Source organism: Pseudopodoces humilis, chromosome 17 (assembly GCF_049639895.1).
Source record: "Pseudopodoces humilis isolate 2021_Gansu_Grassland_sample_001 chromosome 17, ASM4963989v1, whole genome shotgun sequence".
Taxonomy (NCBI): Eukaryota; Metazoa; Chordata; class Aves; order Passeriformes; family Paridae; genus Pseudopodoces; species Pseudopodoces humilis.
In genome coordinates, this window is record NC_142216.1 from 6,546,280 (window position 1) to 6,564,481 (window position 18,202).

At 57.5% G+C, this 18,202-nt stretch overlaps 1 protein-coding gene across 2 annotated transcripts in view; it reads left to right on the top strand.

The window, feature by feature from the left end:
- Positions 1–1,987: 1,987 nt before the first annotated feature.
- The window catches only part of CAMK2A (calcium/calmodulin dependent protein kinase II alpha), a 34,120-nt gene continuing 17,905 nt past the window's right edge, over positions 1,988–18,202 (top strand). The window contains exons 1-9 of one of the 2 annotated variants that reach the window (XM_005523573.3): positions 1,988–2,215; positions 7,749–7,843; positions 10,741–10,800; positions 14,472–14,526; positions 14,783–14,848; positions 16,355–16,427; positions 16,787–16,889; positions 17,349–17,432; positions 18,012–18,106. In XM_005523573.3, coding sequence (XP_005523630.1) covers positions 2,154–2,215; positions 7,749–7,843; positions 10,741–10,800; positions 14,472–14,526; positions 14,783–14,848; positions 16,355–16,427; positions 16,787–16,889; positions 17,349–17,432; positions 18,012–18,106 — 693 coding nt within the window. In that variant the 5' untranslated portion in view covers positions 1,988–2,153. The remainder of the gene's footprint in view (positions 2,216–7,748; positions 7,844–10,740; positions 10,801–14,471; positions 14,527–14,782; positions 14,849–16,354; positions 16,428–16,786; positions 16,890–17,348; positions 17,433–18,011; positions 18,107–18,202) is intronic. The other variant, XM_005523574.3, reaches the window with a different exon arrangement.

Here is an 18,202-nt window from a genome sequence, read left to right on the forward strand (position 1 = left end):
GCCCCAGAGGAAGGGAGGGACAGAGCCCTCCTCCTGGCCCCAGGAGCACGCAGAGTCACGCGTGTGGGGTTGAGCACGTGTGGCAGCGTGGGGGTGGGCACGGGGAGGGGGCAGGTCACATTGCGGAGCTCACGGGGACACGAACATCAGTGCAGGTGGGAGGGAGGTGGGAGTGAGGCAGGGGCACAGAGCCGCCCACGGGCATCCATGGGGTCTTGGGAGTGGGGGGCTCTTGCTCTTGCCTCCCTAGGGTTCCAAGGGGCTGGCAGCAAAACGCTGGAGGAGAAGAACACTCCCACAAACATCCGGCAGCACCGGCCCCCACGGCAGCCCCCCACCTCCTGGCACAGCCCTGGGGTGGGGAATGAAACCCTCTTTTTTATGGGAGAAACATGGGCAGGAGTTGTGCAGATGCCTGGAGGCGTTTTGGGGACCAAATGTGCATTGTCTGCACCCCAAGTGAGAGTGCCTGGTGTGCTCTGCCCATGCCAGGGCATGGCCAGGGTGGGTCTGGAGGTCACCAACCCTTGGGGACTGTGGCCCCACCACTGTGCCCATCCATGACTGGGAATCAGTCCCTGCTCTGCCACCAGGGTCCCCTGGATGGGACCAGAAAGGAGCAGGAGGCTGGATGCAGGGATGCAAGTTGGGGAATGAAGGTGGGTAATGGTGCAATTAATGGAAAAGCCATTAGACCTTTCTCCTCCTCCCCCTCCTCTTCCTCACTCCGCCACTTGCTGTCCTCCTCCACTTCCACCTCCTTTCTTCTCTCCCTCTCTGCTCCTCCTCTCTCCCCTCTCAAAGATTTCTCCCTATTTTTGTCTGGTTAGAACCTTTTCTTTTCCTTTTAACCCTTACATGGCAGCCTGAAAGGGAACTCAATCCATCTCAGCTGCCAAAGGCAATGCCCTCCCAGCCGGCACAGGGAATCCCTTCTCTTGTTGTGATGAGGGTCCTGTTACTGCAAAACCATCCAGAAACGGGACAAAAGCTTAGTAGAAAGCTGTTCTGGGGGAAGTCAGCAGGAGGAAAGTGCAAGGGGTGGTGTAGACAAGAGGGGGTTGTGTTGGATCCCCAGTGAGGGCTGGTGGGGACTCAGAGGGAAACCCCTTCCCTGCGGTTTTGGACCTCACAACTCCACTTTTATTGTGCTTTTTGTGCTTTCTTATGCTCAGCACAGCAGAGAGGCAACTCAGCAACAAAAATCCAATGACTGGGGGGCCAGACCTTCCTCCTTTTCCCACTTTGAAACTCCTCCTTTCTGCCCTGGCTTGGGCACCACAGGGACACAGCCTTTTTGATCCCCTCTAGTTGTTCTTCAGGCCAGGCTGCTCACCCCTCTCTGGGAGGGACCCTCAGGAGCTGCTCCACTGGAACCCCAGGGCCCCTGGGGGGATGCAGTGGGCAAAGGGGGGAGTGGGGAGCAGCCAGCCCTTCCCTGCAGTGTGATCGGGGCCAGCCCCTCTGGGGACCCTGTCTGCAGGCAGGACAGTGTGGGGACCTGGGGACCTGCCATGGTTTCTCCAGCTTCTCCTGACACACTTCTGCTCCATCTGCTCCCTCCTGCCGCAGCATGTCCCCGTCCCACAGCCCCCAGGGCCCCCAGGAATGCTGCTGCAGGTACCAGCAGGGTCTGTATTTTTTTTTTTTGGGGGGGGGGTGAAATAAACAGTTGCTGGGGTGACAGCATCCTCCTGCAACATGGAAACCACAGTTTCCATGGAAACCTTTTTTGCCCCAATTATTTTACCACCGCCACAGCCTTTAATTTGCCTCTAATATTTGTATTTTAGATACCACCCCTCCGCCCCCCGCAGCAGGTGGGTGACCCCAGGGCAGCCCCCGGGCCAGGTCCCCAGCAGGGCCCTGGTCCCCACGGAGGGCGGCGGGTTTGGGAAGCAGTTGCCCCGGCAACAGAAACAGGGCGTTTCTGGCAGCGGTGGTCACCATGGGGACGGGGATGCTGACGAAGGCTTGTGAAGCTGAGAAGACAAATTGCCCTCATCATTATCTCTGGGCTTGTCAATCAAATATATTCCCTTATTTACCTCAGCGAGGAGAGAGCCCCGGGAGCACACGGAGAGGGAGGGAGAGAGAGGAGAGCTGCTTGCCCCAAATTCCGCACCAGGAGGGAGCATTTCCAGCCCCTCGGGATGGCCACCATCACCTGCAATCGCTTCACTGAGGAGTACCAGCTCTTTGAGGAACTGGGCAAGTAAGTTGGAGATGGGGTTGGGATGCTCAGAGCGGGGCTGTACCCTGGCTGGGAGAGAGACTCAGCAGTGCTGGGAACTGCTGGAGATGAGGGAAAGGAGATGGGCATGGAGAGAATGCAGTGGGAATCGGAGAGGGCACGCGTGTGAAGATAGGGCTTCCAGCCCCAGACCTGCTTCTCTGTCCTTCCCTGAGTTCAGGAGCTGCTGATACGTGTTTGGCTGGGGGCTTAGGACACCCCAGAGGTCTGGAGTTGCCTGGGAAGGGCTCAGCTGCCCCTCTTATGGAAAACCTGCTCCCAAAAAAGAAGGCTGCTAGCTCCCCTGGGAAGTTCTCCAGCCGGGAGGAGGGACAGGACAGCTGAGGAGGAAAGCCAAAGCAGTGGGCACCCCTCACGTTTCTTTAGGGAATTCATCTGTGTGGATTCACCGGGGCTTGACTAGACTTGCAAGAGACCCAGTCTGCCTGGGAACCCCCAGAGAATCCTGGTGGCTTTTGGAAAGATCCAGGATATTCCCCACCCCTGTCCCAGTGCAGGTGAGCCGTAGCCCTGTCTGATCCTGCTTTCCTGCGAGGGAGGGCTCAGCTCCTCCGGTCCGGGTGTCATCGGGTGTGCCTGGATCAGTGCATGAGTGTGTGTGTGTGTGTGTGTGTGTGTGTGTGTGTGTGTGCAAACAGAACTGCCTCTGCACAGCGAGGGGATCCTGGGGAGCACTGAGCACCCCGGGGTGGAGCAGGGGATGCCAGGCTCCCCGTGTGGAGGGATGCTCCGCGTCCCGCCCAGCGTGTGGCTACAAAACGGGCGCAGGAGTGAGCAGACATGTGCCTCTGTTTTGGTTTCTGTGCCTTTTTTTTGGAGCTGGTGTGTAAATCTGGGCCGTGTGGCTGCCATCCCTCTGGAGCAGCTGGCAGTGTGGTGGTGGGTTCAGGGTGCCTGTGCTCCAGAGGGGAAGCTTTGTCCATCCGTGGGCACCGGGATGCTCCAAGCCCGCAGCCCTGCATCGCCCGGGCACACAGCAGCCTGTGCCTAAGCGTGTGCCCACATGCACGGGGGCGAGTGAAATGGGGGCGAGGGAGAAGGGAGAGGGCAGAGATGGGGAAATGGAGAGGCTGAGACAGGAGGACTTTGTGCTGGCTGGGCTGAACGCTGCTCACATTCCCCAGCCAAACTGGGGTGGCACCGGGGTGCTGCTACAAAGGCAAATGGACCTCCCCTGTCCCGGGAAACTCACACCCATCCCTGCGGCATCAGGGTGACAGAGAGGGGCTGGTGGGCAGCAGGGGATTGGGTTGGAGACTGGGTCCCTGTGGCAGGGACAGCCCCAGCTGGCACTGCAGGCAGGGGGATGGGCGCTCGCCGGGGAGCTGGTGGCAAGGTGGGATGTGGGACCTGCTTTTTCCAGACTTTTCTCGGCTTTTCAGGGCTCTAGGGCTTTGTGGTGGTGCCAGGGGCTGGGCAGGTGAGGCAGTGGCTGCTCCGTGACTGTGGTGAGGCTGTGGGGCTTTGTCAGGGCAGAGGTGGCTGTGGGGATGTGGAGGGGAGTTCACAGGCCAGGAGTGATGGGGGAGGACCAGGAGGGCTCCTGAAGGTATCTGGGCTGCTACGCTTTGCTGGGTGGGTGCTGACTGGAGGGCTGAGCACCCAGGCTCAGGGGCTGCCTGCATTGCCCAGCACTGTGGTGTAAAACCACCTGGACAGATGCATTTTAACAGGAATAAAGGAACAGAGCTGGTGCAGCAGCTCACCAGCCCGAGAGAACCGTCCCCAGCCGCCCCAGTTCTGGAGTTATGCAGGGGCAGCAGCTCCGGCTCGGTGAATCCCACAGCTTTCCCATCCACTCAAGAGGGCTGGCACAACAGCAGCACTGAGGTGTTCCCGAGCTAGGGGCTTCACCAGCTTAGCCAAGGTGATGTGGGGCTGGTTGGGGATTTTCCACTGGGATGGTTTCCAGCACATCCTGGCACATTCAAAAATCAGCGGTTTCCCATGGGGGAATTTCTACTTCATGGGCTTAGGGAAATCAGGACGAAGTGCCGCACCTCTGCTCTGCTGCGGCAGCTGCTCGCACGGGGAAGTGTCGTTCCCCCGCCGGAGAGATGCTCCCGGTGCCAGTCGGGGTGGGTCTGTCCTGGCAGGGTTGGGCAGAGCGGATCCCCCCCGCACCAGACCCTGGAAGGGAGCGGCGTCCTGCAAGGATTCAGAGCAGAGAGGGTCCATGTTGAGTTTGCTGTCCCCAGGGGACTGGGGAGGGCTGTTGTGGGGGACACGGTGCGTCCTCAGCCCGGCTGGCAGGACGGCAGGTCTGGGTCCCTGTTTCTCTGCCGTTCCCTCGGCTGTCACCCATCCTGACAGCCGGGCAGGTGAGGGTTCGGGATGCCGCACACCGAATGGCAGCACCGCGGTGGGGCTTTGGGGGCAGGCGGAGATGGGGAGGGAGATCTGCAGAGTCTGCCCAGCAAGGCACAAGCCCTTGGCACATCCCTGCACCTCCCAAGCACGGGAGAACATCTGTCCCGAGCGGGGGACACGGAGCCGGGGAAAACCCACTCCTGCGGCAGCCCCCGCAAAGCTGAGCAGGTGAAGGGCTGCTCCGATCCCCCACGCCTGCAGGAGGGAATCAGGCGGAGGGCGGGGGGCAGCGGGGGGGACAGGGAGAGGATCCTGCCCACGGCCCCCCGGAGTAGGACAAACATGAAGTGCAGCTCCATCGGCGCCTCCAAATCCGCCCCCGCAGCAGGTTCAGGGAGAGGCTGGAGACAATTACCGTGCCGAGCCGTAGGATCAGCCCCTCCGCTCCCGGAGCTGCAGGAGAGGGGGCTTATTAAAAAGGAAAAAAAAAAAAAAAAATATGGAGGAACAAAAAATCCCCAGCCCACACTCTTCTCTCTAGAAAAGAGATAAAATGCCTCGGAGGAGGAGGAGGTGTTGAAGAGAGGGAGGGCGGCAGCAGCACAGCCGGGCGCTGGCAGGGAAGGTGTGAAAAAGGGAGAAGCGGAGCATCCTGGTGGCAGAGCCACTGCTTGAGCTGGTGGGGAAGGCCGAGGGGACAAGGCATGGGGTCATGCCTGGCCTAGGGACCAGGGCACAGCGGCTGCAGGGCTGGGGCTCAGCACTGCCAGGGCTCAGGGCTGCAGGGACAGACAGGGCTGTGGGTCCAACATCACCCTGCGCTGGCAGCCAGCCAGGTGACAAGGACACGGTCTGTACCCGTGGTCCTGCAGGTGATGTACCCGTCCCCTGCTCAGACTGGGACATGCTGTCTCATCCAAGCCAGCCAGAGATGGGGGTCCTCAGCTGCCACCAGGGTTGGGGTGATCCCCATTCAAAGACCCAGCACCCTGGGAGCAAAGTGACACACTGCTGCCCATGACCAGGGAACAGGACATGATTCCTTTCCTCCAGAGGGGTTTCTTGCAGCTCAGGGGAGCTGAGCTCCCTCCCCGGCACCTCCAGCGCTGCCTGCAGTGCTCCATGAGCCCCTGGTGTAGAAGGGGATTCTGCCTTTGCCATGAAGATGCTGTATTTAGATGGAGCAAAGGGGTTTTTTTTCCCCTAGGCTGGAAAAATCCTACATGGGACTGAATAGTAAGGCAGCAGCCTGGCACAGGGAGCAGAGCTTGGCTGGGGGTCAAACATCCAGTGTGGAGGGCTCGTGGTCAGTGCGGACCCACTGAAGGACCCAATTGGAACAAGGATGGGCGTATGGCAAGCATGCTGTACCCCTGCATATCCTGCACCTGCATCCAGTGTTCCATGCTCCACCCACCCTCCAGGCACACAGGGTTTTACTTATGCTTTACAGACCACAAATAGACATTTGGATTCTGTTAGGAAGGTCTGGAGGAGCCAAAAGCCAGGAATGCAGCTGGGGGAGTGAAACAGCCGCTTCTCATGGCTCCCCTTTTTTTGCCGTTCAATTCAAATAAATAGATGAGCAAGTGGCTGTGGACACTGGGACCAGGAGTGACCATCAGTCCCCAGCCTCCAGCGGATCTGGGACACCTACACCCTTCCAGCCTCATGCTGGGCTCTGCAGTGAAACCCCGAGCTGGGGCAGAGGGACATCCCTGCTTGCTGCACTCTCTGCTGCAGACTGTCCTGCCACTGCAGGAGCATCACACATGTCTTTAGGAAAAATAAAAGAGAGAAGATAAGTCACAGGGATCCACAGGAACCCAGAAACCCTACACAGCGTGGCGTTCCCAGCAGGATGAAGAGAGCGAGACCACAGGACTGCCAATAGCTCTGGCCTGCCTACCTATGGCAAGCTGGATATGAAGCATTTCGCCCACCCTTTCCAGTTAATTCTTTCCCAGGATTCAGGGATATTAACAGCTCAGCTCTTTCAGCAGCCAGGCTTAAATGGCAGGACGGGGAAGCTGGGAAGCACCAGGATGTTTTCCCCCAACTCCTGCCTGGCACGTGCCGTGAGCGATGCTCTGTGCGGCAGCACTGGGCGCGTGGGCTGCCAGCTCTGCTGGGGCTCCATCCCCATCCCTCCACACCCGCTGCTCGCCTGCTCTCCTAAAAATCACATTCAAACCCAAATTGCCCGTCTCCACCCGCCCCCGCCGCTAAAATCAATTATCCACCGCTCTCGCCAGCCTGCGGCCTTTTATTCCTCGGCAGGGAGTTGGAGTGGGGTGAAGGGGAGTGGGGGAAGGTGGGGCAGGAGGTGGGATTGCTTTTGATAGTTGTTATTTTAGTGATTGGAGAGGTTTGGCAGGAAAGGGAACCTAGCACAAAGGTTGTGCTCAGCAGGGCTGGAGCGTGCATGTGTGTGTGATTGCAGTGCTGCAGCTCCCAGCACTGTGCCGGCACTGGCAGGGCCATGAGCTGGCAGGACTTGGGCTGTGACGTACCAGGGCAGACAGGAGTCTTTGGAGTGTCCCAGGCACTCGTGTTTGCTTTTCTGCCAGACCCCTGGAGAGCTTTGCACGTTGGTTGTGCGTGTGCAAGGTGCAAGAGCATCCATCTCTGTCCAGCTGGGCTCCATCCTCGCAGCGTGCCCTGAGCTGTCCCTGCCTGGTGACAGTTTTGCAGTGGGGGGATCTGGCACTCGTCACAGCTTCTAAGTCCTGCTGTGACTGAAAGGTCTAGAACAGGCAGAGCCACACAGACTGAAGTGGCCGAGAGCTACGTGGGGGCTGCAGCCATCACTGTTTCCCTTGGGAACCAGCGCCCCCGGTAAATCACTGCCCCTTCCAGCCTGGCAACAGGTAGGGAAAAGCCAGGAGGAAGAGGAGAAAAGGTGCACTGTGCCTGGTGTCCCAGAGGAGCACGGAGGGGAGAAACCCACATTCATCCCTCGGTCTGCATGTGCCTCGTCCCATCATTCCTCAAGGACAGTGGTGCAGGGAAGCCGCTGCGATCCCTCCGTGTTTTGCCCAAGTCCCTGCCCCAGTCAGCAGCTATCCTCATGTCCATCCTTGTCCCCATGCCTGCGGCTGCCCCTCACCCCACAGCCACAGGAGGGCTGAGCTGTGCCCCTTCCCACACCAAACCCTTCACCTCTGGCTTATTCTGTTCCCAGGGGCGCTTTCTCCATTGTCCGGAGATGTGTGAAGGTGTTGGCAGGACAAGAGTACGCGGCCAAGATCATCAATACCAAGAAGCTCTCTGCTCGAGGTAAGCACTGAGGGTGTTTTGGGGAAGGCGAGAGGTGAGCAGGACTCATGTAGCAGGGAATTTGTCCCCTCTGCATGGTGCTGGGATGATGCCTTTGATGTGTAATGAGGTGGGGCCTCTTTGATTGCAATGGGGCCCCCCTCATCCCACCCTGTCTCACACTGAGCTCCTTGATGGATAGAGTGAATGTCCTGAGGAGGTGTCTTGGTGGCTGCTCTCCTCATCCCATCCGATCATAGGGATGCACCCACAGCCTGGCTGTGCCAAGGCTCAGGGGAACTCCCCGACCCCAGTCTGCCTCAGGAGCCAGGGGACCCCATTTCTGTCCCTGAGACCCCCCCCCACCCTGCACACACATTGCAGCTAAATGATGGCTACAGCCTTGCAACAAGTCAGACCACTGCCAGCTTTGAGCGCAGGGTAGCACAGTTATTTTGGGAGCACAACCTTCTGAGACAGCCCCCCCTGACACTCCATCCCTGCTCTGGGGCCTGTAAGTTTTCTTACTCATATACACACATCAGTGAAAGGGGAACATCCCTTCAGGTGGGGGTTTGACTTCATTCTACCTGTAAATGGGTCCTCACCCCTCGCTGCCGTCTGCTCTGCTGGAGCACATGGGCAGTTTGCTGCTGGACGAGGTGCAGCGGGTCTGTCCCGGTGGGTCTATGCCAGCTGCTCCTCAGAGCGAGGCTGGGATGAGCCAGCACAAAAGTAATGAACCAGCCCTTGCCCCAAGCCAGGGACCCCTCTGCCCCCAGGTACCTGGCAGAGGAGCTGTGATGAGGTGGATTGTAAGAATGAGGCAGCAGATGCCGTGTCCCCGCTCCGGCTCCTCCCTGGCTGTCGGGAGTGCAGGATGTGTGCTGGGAGGAAGCACCCTGCCAGGAGGGTTTAATTAACCTCCCTCGGTTTCTCTCCCAATTCCACTGCTGACCTCCAAAGGCAAAACTGAAATGCAGAAAAGAGTGACAAGATCCTTTCTGACCTGGAATTAAACCAGTATGTCGCAGAATCCCTCCCACAGCGCTGCCAAAGCAGCACATCACCGGCACTGAGCCCCTCAGGTCCTCCAGCGCTGACCCCTGCCCCTCTTCAGGGATGAAGAGCATTTTTTTCCTTCAAAGCCAAAGGCTGGGCTCTGGGCAGGGTGTGCAGCACTGGGCTCAGCCCTTGGTTCCTGCCTGTGTACCCCAGCTGGCAAACGCCTCCCAGTTTTCAGGGCTGCCTGGAGCAGCAGATTGAGCCACCCTCCCTTTTCTCCCTCCTGTCTTCGCTCGCCTCCTCCGGCAGTTTGCCCCTCTCCATTCTCTCCTGGGGTTTGTGCTGTCCCTGCAGTGCCCAGCAGTCCCCTGGAGAGGCTTCACTGGGGTTATTTTCCATGCTCTGCCAGCTGGAATCACCAGAGACTGGCTAATGGTTTGGAACCCCCCATTTCTGCAGTGCTGGCAGGGAGGATGACAGGCACTTGCCCAGATACAAAGGGCAGGAAAGAGAGAAGTGGGGAGAAGGTGAGAGGAGCTGCAAAACATCCCCAGTCATGGTGTGTTTTTTTAGACATCCTCCTAGCTGCCAACACAGAGGGGCCAGGAGGAAAGAAAGTGGAGATTTTGGAGGAAAAATGGGTTTTGGGTGTGCAGGAGCTGTGTTTGTGGGGAAGGAGAGGCTGTAACCCACCTCCCCAGAGAAGTGCTTGCCCCACTGGTCACACTGTCCCTCCATCTCATCCCCATCATCCACCCCACAATGGACTTTAGTTGTGAGAACAGCCTGAACTCCAACCTCGCCTTGTCACCCTGTCCCACCCTGGGAAGGGAAACAATGTGAGGACCTGAATGAGGCCATAAAGGTTATCTCAGCCTTCAGCTCAGAGTCCAGCACAGGCTGCAGAACTCACCCCAAGCCCCAGGGTGCCTCTTGGACAGGACACTGAGCCCTGGGGAAGGCTGCAGCCCTGCAGAGAAGAGGCTGAGTCGCTCTCACGTCTCAGCGGTCGGAGACACCCAGGTTTGGTTTGATGTAGAGCGAGACTCTGGAGTGTGAACCTGCAAGGTAGCGATGATAGCACTGAGAGACAGCAGCCCTAATTATATCCTCTTGTCCTGGCTGCTGAGTTCCTGCACAAAATGCCTTCAGTCAGGCACCTCCATGCAGGGTGGCTGGGCCAGGTGTGAGCAAGGAGAAAAATGCAGAGGAAGAAACAAAATGATTTTCAGATTCATTCTGAGCTGTCCCAGGGCAGAGGATTTTTTTGGCACAGCTCAACTTGCTTTGCCCAGAGCTCTGTTGTCTCACATCCCCAAGCCTGCTGAAAGCTGGGGAGTGGGACCTGTGCTTCCAGTTTGGAGGCAGGCAGCGGTCCCAAGATAGGGCTCTGCAGTGTAGGAGAGCAAAGCCCTGGTGTGGAATGGCTGATGATGGAGAGGGGGAGTGAAGCCCATAGCCTCATTTCATCCTGACACCTCTCACTGGTTCACTCTGCCTTCAATTGCTCAAATTGTACCATGCAGGGCCAGAAATGTCCTGGCTGAATGCCTGTGGCTGGATGAATAGGAGAAAAAGGAACAGTGCTGCCAGCAAGGATAACCCAGACAAATCCAGGGTATCTGGGAGGTGATCGGAGATTGTTCAGCAAAGATAAGGCAAAGGGGAGAGCGAGGGATCCTTCCAAACCCAAGATTGCCCACGGCATCAGTGCCTGAGGGGCTTGGCCAGGGACTGCATATGTACGAGGATATTCCCATTAGGTCCTGATGCTAAATTTCCCCCCAAATCTGTAACTCTTTAGCAAAAAAAAAAAGCTGCTCTGTCCCCCCAGGTTTCCTGTGCCAACACCTCCTCTGAGAGCCATTGAATCCCTTCCTCAGATCCTAATTTAGGGCCGTTGCCTCTTTCAGATCACCAGAAGCTGGAACGAGAAGCCCGGATCTGCCGTCTCCTGAAGCACCCCAACATTGGTAAGTGCACCCTGCATCCCAGTGGCTGGTGCTCCATACCTGGCTCTGCTGCCCACTTGCCTCCCCATGTCCCAGCCAGGGCTAGGGGATCTCCATCCATAATCCAGTCCTGTCTGCAGCAGCACAGACTGTTTGTCCCAGAGGCTGAGAAGGGCTCAGTGTCGTCCTGCCCGGTTGATCTGTAGAGCCATCCCTCCTCTTCCTCATGGGAACACCTTCTTCAAACGGGGTCATGGGCAAAAAGGCCCCCACTGGGCACAGGGGGACTGAAGTAGGTCTGGGCTAACCCACTTGGCCATAGCTCCCTCAGGGAGAAGCAGAGCCCCAGGAGGCTGCAAGAGGCTATTTTTACTGCTCTCCCCCCGCTGGGGTGCCGTATTCCTCTGCATGCTCCAAAAAGCGGCTGCAGCTCGGAGCAGCAGCAGCAGCAGCGCGGGGCGTGTAGGAGGAGCGATGGCGGGGGGAAGCGAAGACTTTCCCACCGACCGTCCATCTGAAAGTAGCCTCCTTCGGAAAAGCTGTTTCAGGAAAACTCCTGAGCCCCTGCAAAAGACAAAAATAGGCCAGAAGGAGAGAGAGAGAGAGAAAGGGGAGGGGAAAAAACTGCAGTAAAAAAAAAAACCTCCCAAACTCCATCCTGGAAGTGATGCTGATGCAGGCTCTTGATCCCTGTGGATGGTCTGGATGAAACCCCTCTTCCCTCTGCTGCACCCCAGGATGTACCAACCCCAATGAGATCCTGCAGCTTTTGGGAAGCATTTGGTGGTTTCTGCAGCCCTCTCAACCCACAGTCGGGAGCTGGGAGGGTTCCCCTGTAGCTGAGCTCCTCCCTGGCCCCCTCACTGCTCCGGTGACCTGGATCCATCCTTCCCCAGGAGCTGCTGCAGCAGATCCAGGGAGCTAGATCCAGGGCCACTGGGACGAGCCATGTGGCCCCTGTCCCATAAATATTTCAGTTCCAAAAAAATCTGTCAGCTTCCATCTGTCTCGAGCACAAGGCTGCATGGCAGGTCTCCCCTTCATTGCCCGGGTGCCGGACCCTGCAGCATTCCCCAGCCTCTGCTCCAGCAGCACCAGGAGCTGTCCTGCAGGGGTCCCTCTGGGCTGCCCTTGCCTCCTCTTTGCACCAAAATACATGTGGGGATTGCTGAGACCTGAAGGAAACACAGTGCAAAGTGTGTGAATAGGGAAAAAATACTAAACCCGGAGGACCTCACCGCATGAGATGTGCAGGATGGCACCTGCAGGTTCCCAGGCTCCCAGCTTGGCCACAGCTCTTTCCCACCGCTGTCTTCCACCCTTCCCTCTCCATCACCTTCCCATGGTGCTGGCAAGGTCTCTGAGGACTGAAACACCTCACCCATCCCTGTCCTTGTCCCCCATCCCTACACTGCCCCTCGCAGTTTGTCTGTGACCTGGCAGGTTCAGGGCTGCAAAGTCTGGAAGGGGTTAACAGCATGAGATGCTAACAAGCCCAATCTGCTGCTATTTATACCCAGGAGGCTCTTGTCTACCCCACACCCCACACCCTCTTTCCTTTCACCCCCCTCCACTGCTCCTGCTGCCTGGAAACTTGGGCTTGCAGCTTCCCTTCCGTGCAGCAAAGGCGGCTCCTTACCCACACAGGAGCTGGAGCGAGCGGTGCCACTGCAGAGCAGCCTGGCGTGAGGAAGAGGAGGCACTGCTGCTAGATGAGGCAAAACAGGCCTGTCCAGCCCTTCCCAGGGAGAAGCACCCCAGCTGCTAAGGGGTTTGCTGTGCTCCTACTTGTCCCCTGCAGTGAGGTGGGGTCCTTCCATCTCCCATGAGAATGCCGTGCTGCTGTTCCTGGAGGAACCAGCCTGTGCTCTGCACCATGCCTGCTGGAGCCTCACATAGAAAGTTGTGCATGGGCAGTCAAGGGCAGGCCCAGGTCCCCAGGACCCCACAGCACATGCACAGCACGGGGTGATATACTAGGGAGAGCTGTTTCCATTCAGGGAAGTCTTGCTTTATTGAGAAAACTTTGGCTGCACCCTGCCCTGGAGTTTGGACTCCAGGTACTTGTCCTTGATTCTCACTTCTGCAGCTGTGTCCTGCTCCTGCCTTGGCTCTCAGCTCTGAGCTGGAGTGGTTTGGCCAGCGTGGCTCTCTCTGACTATGGTCAGTAACAGATACTTGTAGGATCAGGCTATATTTAGAGCAGCTGCTCCCTCTTACACCTTCCTGGCTCCTGGCAGCCACAGGCTTTGGGACTTCCCCAAGCAGGGAACATATCCGGACCATATGCTTATGGTTATGCTGGCCCTATCCTCACCAAACTCACCTAATCCCCCTGAGAATCCTTTAGCTTCTGTGAGATCCCAGGCGTGATACCCCCAAATCCCTCCCAGGCGAGATGAAACGGGAGGAAATATGTTTCTTCCAGCAGAGGAGGGCAGAAAAGCTGGGCTTGTATGTTGGAGGGAAAAACAGAGCAGACACAGATGTCGGAGCACAGGGGATGTCTGCAGAGGCCAGCAGTGGGGAAGGATAGTTGGGAAATAAGATGAGCAAGTTGTGTCAGTAGTCAAGACCACAAGAGATGGAAAAGACCAGCTCATCAGACCTCATTTGCTCTGTGGCCTGGCCAGGTGAGGTGACACTGCTGGCAACATGCGCTTGGCAGCCACTGGATTTGCCGACAGAGCTTGGAGACAGGAAAAGGACCAGCAAAGTGGTGTTTGCTGGCCTGGCAGATAAGAGTGACACAGTGCAGCGTCTGCTCTCAGTGCTGGGGTGGTTATCTCCCCTGGCTGGCACTGAGTCTGGAGGATGTTTCCATATAAGGCTCAGCTGATTTTAGGTGCAGCAAAAGGGGGCTAGGAGTAAAAACTCCCACAAAATCTCTCACCTGAATGTTTCTTTTTTCCTCCCTGATTCCCAGCATTCTCAAATATGTTGAAAGTTGTATCAGGCTGAAACCAGGTGAGAGAGAGGAAACATTCATTATTCATAGCCTCAAGAGAATCAAACAAAATATGAGGTAGGGGACAGAGGATGCTGGACAAGTCTCTGTTTATCCACCCTACCTGTTTCTGTGCCTGTCCCCTTGCTGCACACCTGCCTGCTCAGTGTGAGCAGGGATCTGAGCCTGAGTAACCAGCATGCAGCTCCAGGGTGACAGGTTTGTACCCACCTGTACCTGGCAAGGAGTGTGCCCAAGGGGAGAGGGTGCCAGGAGACGGGGAAATTCATCCCTTGGAGATTCCCAAGGAGAAAAGGAAGAAAAAGAAGGTCATGAGCAGAAAATAAAAAAGCCCTGTGGGTGCCAGAGCTGTCAGGTCAACTCCCTGCTGAGCTCTCCCTCTGCTTGGGCACGGCTCCTGATGGGACTGGGGACACCCATGCCTGCAGCCTGCCCAGTGCCCAAGATAGCCCAGCAGCTGCCTGGAACCCTGGCCAGGCATGGCCCAGGGGCAGTCCCCGATTTGGATGTGATCTTTGAGCCTTGCACAACTGCCCCAGGCTGGGGCCATGGCTGGGGTCCCCTGGTGAGCAGGGACTCCCACCCAGCCAGTGGCAATAGCAAGAGGAATAGCCCTGCTGCTCCCTTCTCCAGCTCCTACTTGTGCCCAAAGGGGAGCAAAGGCATTCCCAGGGAGCGGGGTGGGAGCCAGGTGCATCCCATAACCCTTCTGTCTCTGCCGCAGTGAGGCTCCACGACAGCATCTCTGAAGAGGGCCACCACTACCTGATATTTGACCTGTGAGTAATGGTTCACCACATCCCCTAACCCATGGGCAGCTCCGTGCTTCCCCCGGGGCGACGTGACCTCCACCTCGCCCGAGCCCCTCCTGCAGGCTGGCTTTGAACCAGACTCGGGTTCCCCAAGCCGGGCAGAGGGCAGGACCCTGTGCTGCTCCCCTGCTTCTCCCCCCATGCATGGTGCAGTGACATTTTTGGGGGGCTTGCCAGGGCTGAGTGCGCTGTCAGTCAATCAGCTGCCCCTGTTCCCTCGCAGGGTCACCGGCGGAGAGCTGTTTGAGGACATTGTGGCCAGGGAGTACTACAGCGAAGCGGATGCCAGGTGAGCCAGGCTGTGGAGGGGACAGGAGGTGTCCCCTTCTCCCACAAGCTGCTCCCTCCCAGGGTCCTACACGATGGATTTCTGCAGCACCAGCTCATTCTGTGCTGGGAGGTGTTTTACAGACATTCTGCAACACATACTCATAGACCAGAATTGTGGTGCAAAAAAAAAAAACCAACCCCATCCAAAATGCTCTTTCTAACTCCCTCAACTCCTGTGCCAAGAAGTTCATGTGCTGCCATGGGACTGGTTTCCACTTTGAATCAGATGGCTCCCAGACATTGGCCACAGCATCCTCATTCCCCAGGAAATTGGGATAGCCAACATCTGACCTCACTGTAAATGAACAGGGTGTTGGGGTTGGGGGCTCCTTGGTTTGGGGGCACCAGGACTGCCTGTTCTGGGGGCACCAGGGCTCCCCAGGCTGGCAGGAGGAAACACAACACCAGGCTGGTGGCCAGCCAGGGCCACCATAGCACAGACACCCTGTGGATGTTACTCCTTCCCCCTGGAGCTGCATTCCAGCCGTCTGCAAGCGTTTCTCTGGCATTTGCCACTTGAAAGCACTGAGGTGGAGCAGTCAAGACAGGCTGTGCTGGAGCTCTGCTCCCTCCCACACTCCCACTGGCACTTTCCAGGTACCTTCTGCAGAGCCATCTCAGCCACCCCTTTGGTCTCTGCAGTTCATCCAGGGGACAGCATTAGTCTCAGTCTTTTGAGGGGACATGATCTGGCCTTCTCCAATCTCCAGGTATCACTGTGCCTCTTGGCTTTGCCCCCAGGCTAAGCAGAGCCTGTATGGATATCCAAAGGGGTTGTAAACTCTACACTACCTCTCTGCACGGAAATATTCTTTATTTCTAGGCAGAAAACAATCTCATTTAATGGGCTGCCTGCACTGAATCCACTTACAGCCCATCCACTTATTAGTGTCATACAAATAAAATAAAATGCATGTAAATAAAGACCTTCTGCCTTGCACACAAGCTGTTTTGGAGCAGAAGTGATCAGCGCCTCTGTCTTTTTCCCTTCCTGTCTCACGCACACAGCAGAGCTGGAATGTAATGAACTAGATATAAAGCAAGCAGACACAGCAGAGCCACCTGCATTAGAGGAGAGCAGGGAAATGGGGCTGGAGCAAAGGTTGCATAGAGCACATCTCTGCCTGGGTTTGGAGACCAAATCTTTGCTGGTGTTGTGGTTCTACTGTTTGCCTACAGCTCCCCGCCTCCAGTGCTGCTCCTGTGGGGTCCCCACGGGCTCAGCTGTGTCCCCTAAGCTCCTGCTCACCATTACTTGGTGTCCAATAGCTCTGCTGGGCTCTTACTGGGTTAGAACTGCTCCCCACAGGTGTGTGGGTTTCGGTGGAGGGGGATGCTGAGCTGTGCTGCAGGGCTGCTGATGGGAAGTGTGAGGGGGAGAGGGATGAAATGCAGCAGAATAGAAGTGTCTGACAAAACTCTGCCTCACCGGCCACTTGTGTGAGCTTCCTCCTCTCTCCCACAGCCACTGCATCCAGCAGATCCTGGAGGCCGTCCTGCACTGCCACCAGATGGGGGTGGTTCACCGGGATCTGAAGGTAGGAGCTGCAGGGGGAGTGCCTGTGGGAGGACAGGGGACCCCATCTGTGATGCAAAGCACTGTGGAACAATGCCCGGAGTCCTTCAGGGCTGCTGAAACAGCAGGGAGGAACACGTGTAGGGCTGCGGGAAAGCCACGGAGCAAAGACCAGCTCCGGAGTGAAATGACACAAGGGAGATGGGGTAGGGAGGTCTTTGCAGTCCATGATCCCCTACGGATCCAGGGACACCAGAGCAGGACAAAGCAGTTAGGGAGCACACCCAGAGCTTGCTTTGTGCTGTGCTGGGAAGCTCCCCCTGCCAAAAGCAGAGCCCCTGAGGGGTTTTCACTCCTCTCCAACCCCATCTCCTTCTGCAGCCCGAGAACCTGCTGCTGGCATCCAAGCTGAAGGGTGCTGCCGTCAAGCTGGCTGACTTTGGCCTTGCCATCGAGGTGGAGGGGGACCAGCAAGCGTGGTTTGGTGAGTAGGACTGGCCAGAGGTGAGGTCTCCTCCAGCCCTCCTTGGCATGTTAGTTCAGGGGGGCTCCAGGACCCCGAGCCCAGGTTGTGGGAGGGTCCCAGCAGTACCAGCCCAGGCTGATGTGGAGCAAACAGCTCCACAGGGACTCTGTGAGTCACCGAGGTGTCATGGTGAGATGGACAAGCTGGCAACAGGGGCAGACCAGTGGGAGGAAAGCCTCTTCCAAGCGCTGGAAGTGCACAGCAGGGCACTCCAGCCCTAGGCGCCATCTGGGCTTTGGCGGTGCAGAAAAGCAGAGTTTGCTCTGCCCTCGGGAGTCCCAGAGGTTTGTGGAAGGAGGGTGTCTGTCCTAGCGGGTCGGGATGGGGCAGCACTCGGCTCTCGCTGTGCCTGGCCGGGGGCAGTCCCTGCTGTGCGGGGACGGGGCTGTCTGACGGCTGTCTGCCCGTCTGTCCCAGGTTTCGCCGGCACCCCGGGATACCTCTCCCCCGAGGTGCTCCGGAAGGACCCTTATGGCAAAGCCGTGGACCTGTGGGCTTGCGGTAAGTCAGAGCGGGGCTGGAATGCCGGGAGCAGGTTGGGCTGGGCGGGATGAGGCTGGCCGCTCATCCAGCATGTCCCAAGTCGCAGTTGCCAGTCACATCTCAGGGAAGTCAGGGTGGAGGATTTACTCAGGAGGTGGAACATTACCCTGGGCAACACACTCTCTCCCAATTCAGTGGCATCCTTCTCTGAAGGATCACCCCCCTTGTTATGTGCCCAAAGCCCAGTGAGGTGAGGTACTGCCTCTTTTCCCTGTGGTGCTGCTGGAGCCAGGCAATACCTCCATGCAGTTGCAGCCATAGGGAAGCCCTTTCCCATCCATGGTGAGGAGGAACCATCACCCACCCTTGCCAGGGCACCCACTTTGTGCTCTGCATGGTGGCTGCTAGAGCCTTGAACCTCCCCAGGTGCTGAACTGGACCCACCAACAAGCCTTTTGCTCTTTAAACAGCGAGCAAATCTTCATGTTTCCCTAATTTCTGTTTCTTTGCTTGAGTTTGACCAGTCCCCAGGCTTTGTGTGCTCCTGCCTCCAGCAATGAATTCTCTCCCACTGATCTCATCTCCTCTCCTGGGCAGGTGTCATCCTCTACATCCTGCTGGTTGGGTACCCACCCTTCTGGGATGAAGACCAACACCGACTCTACCAGCAGATCAAGGCTGGGGCTTACGATGTGAGTGGGTTTGTCTTGCTGCCCCTTTTCACAGTCTCCTCTCTCTCCTGCTGTCCCTGCCTCACAGCCTGCTGCTCTGGACGAGCAACCAGGACA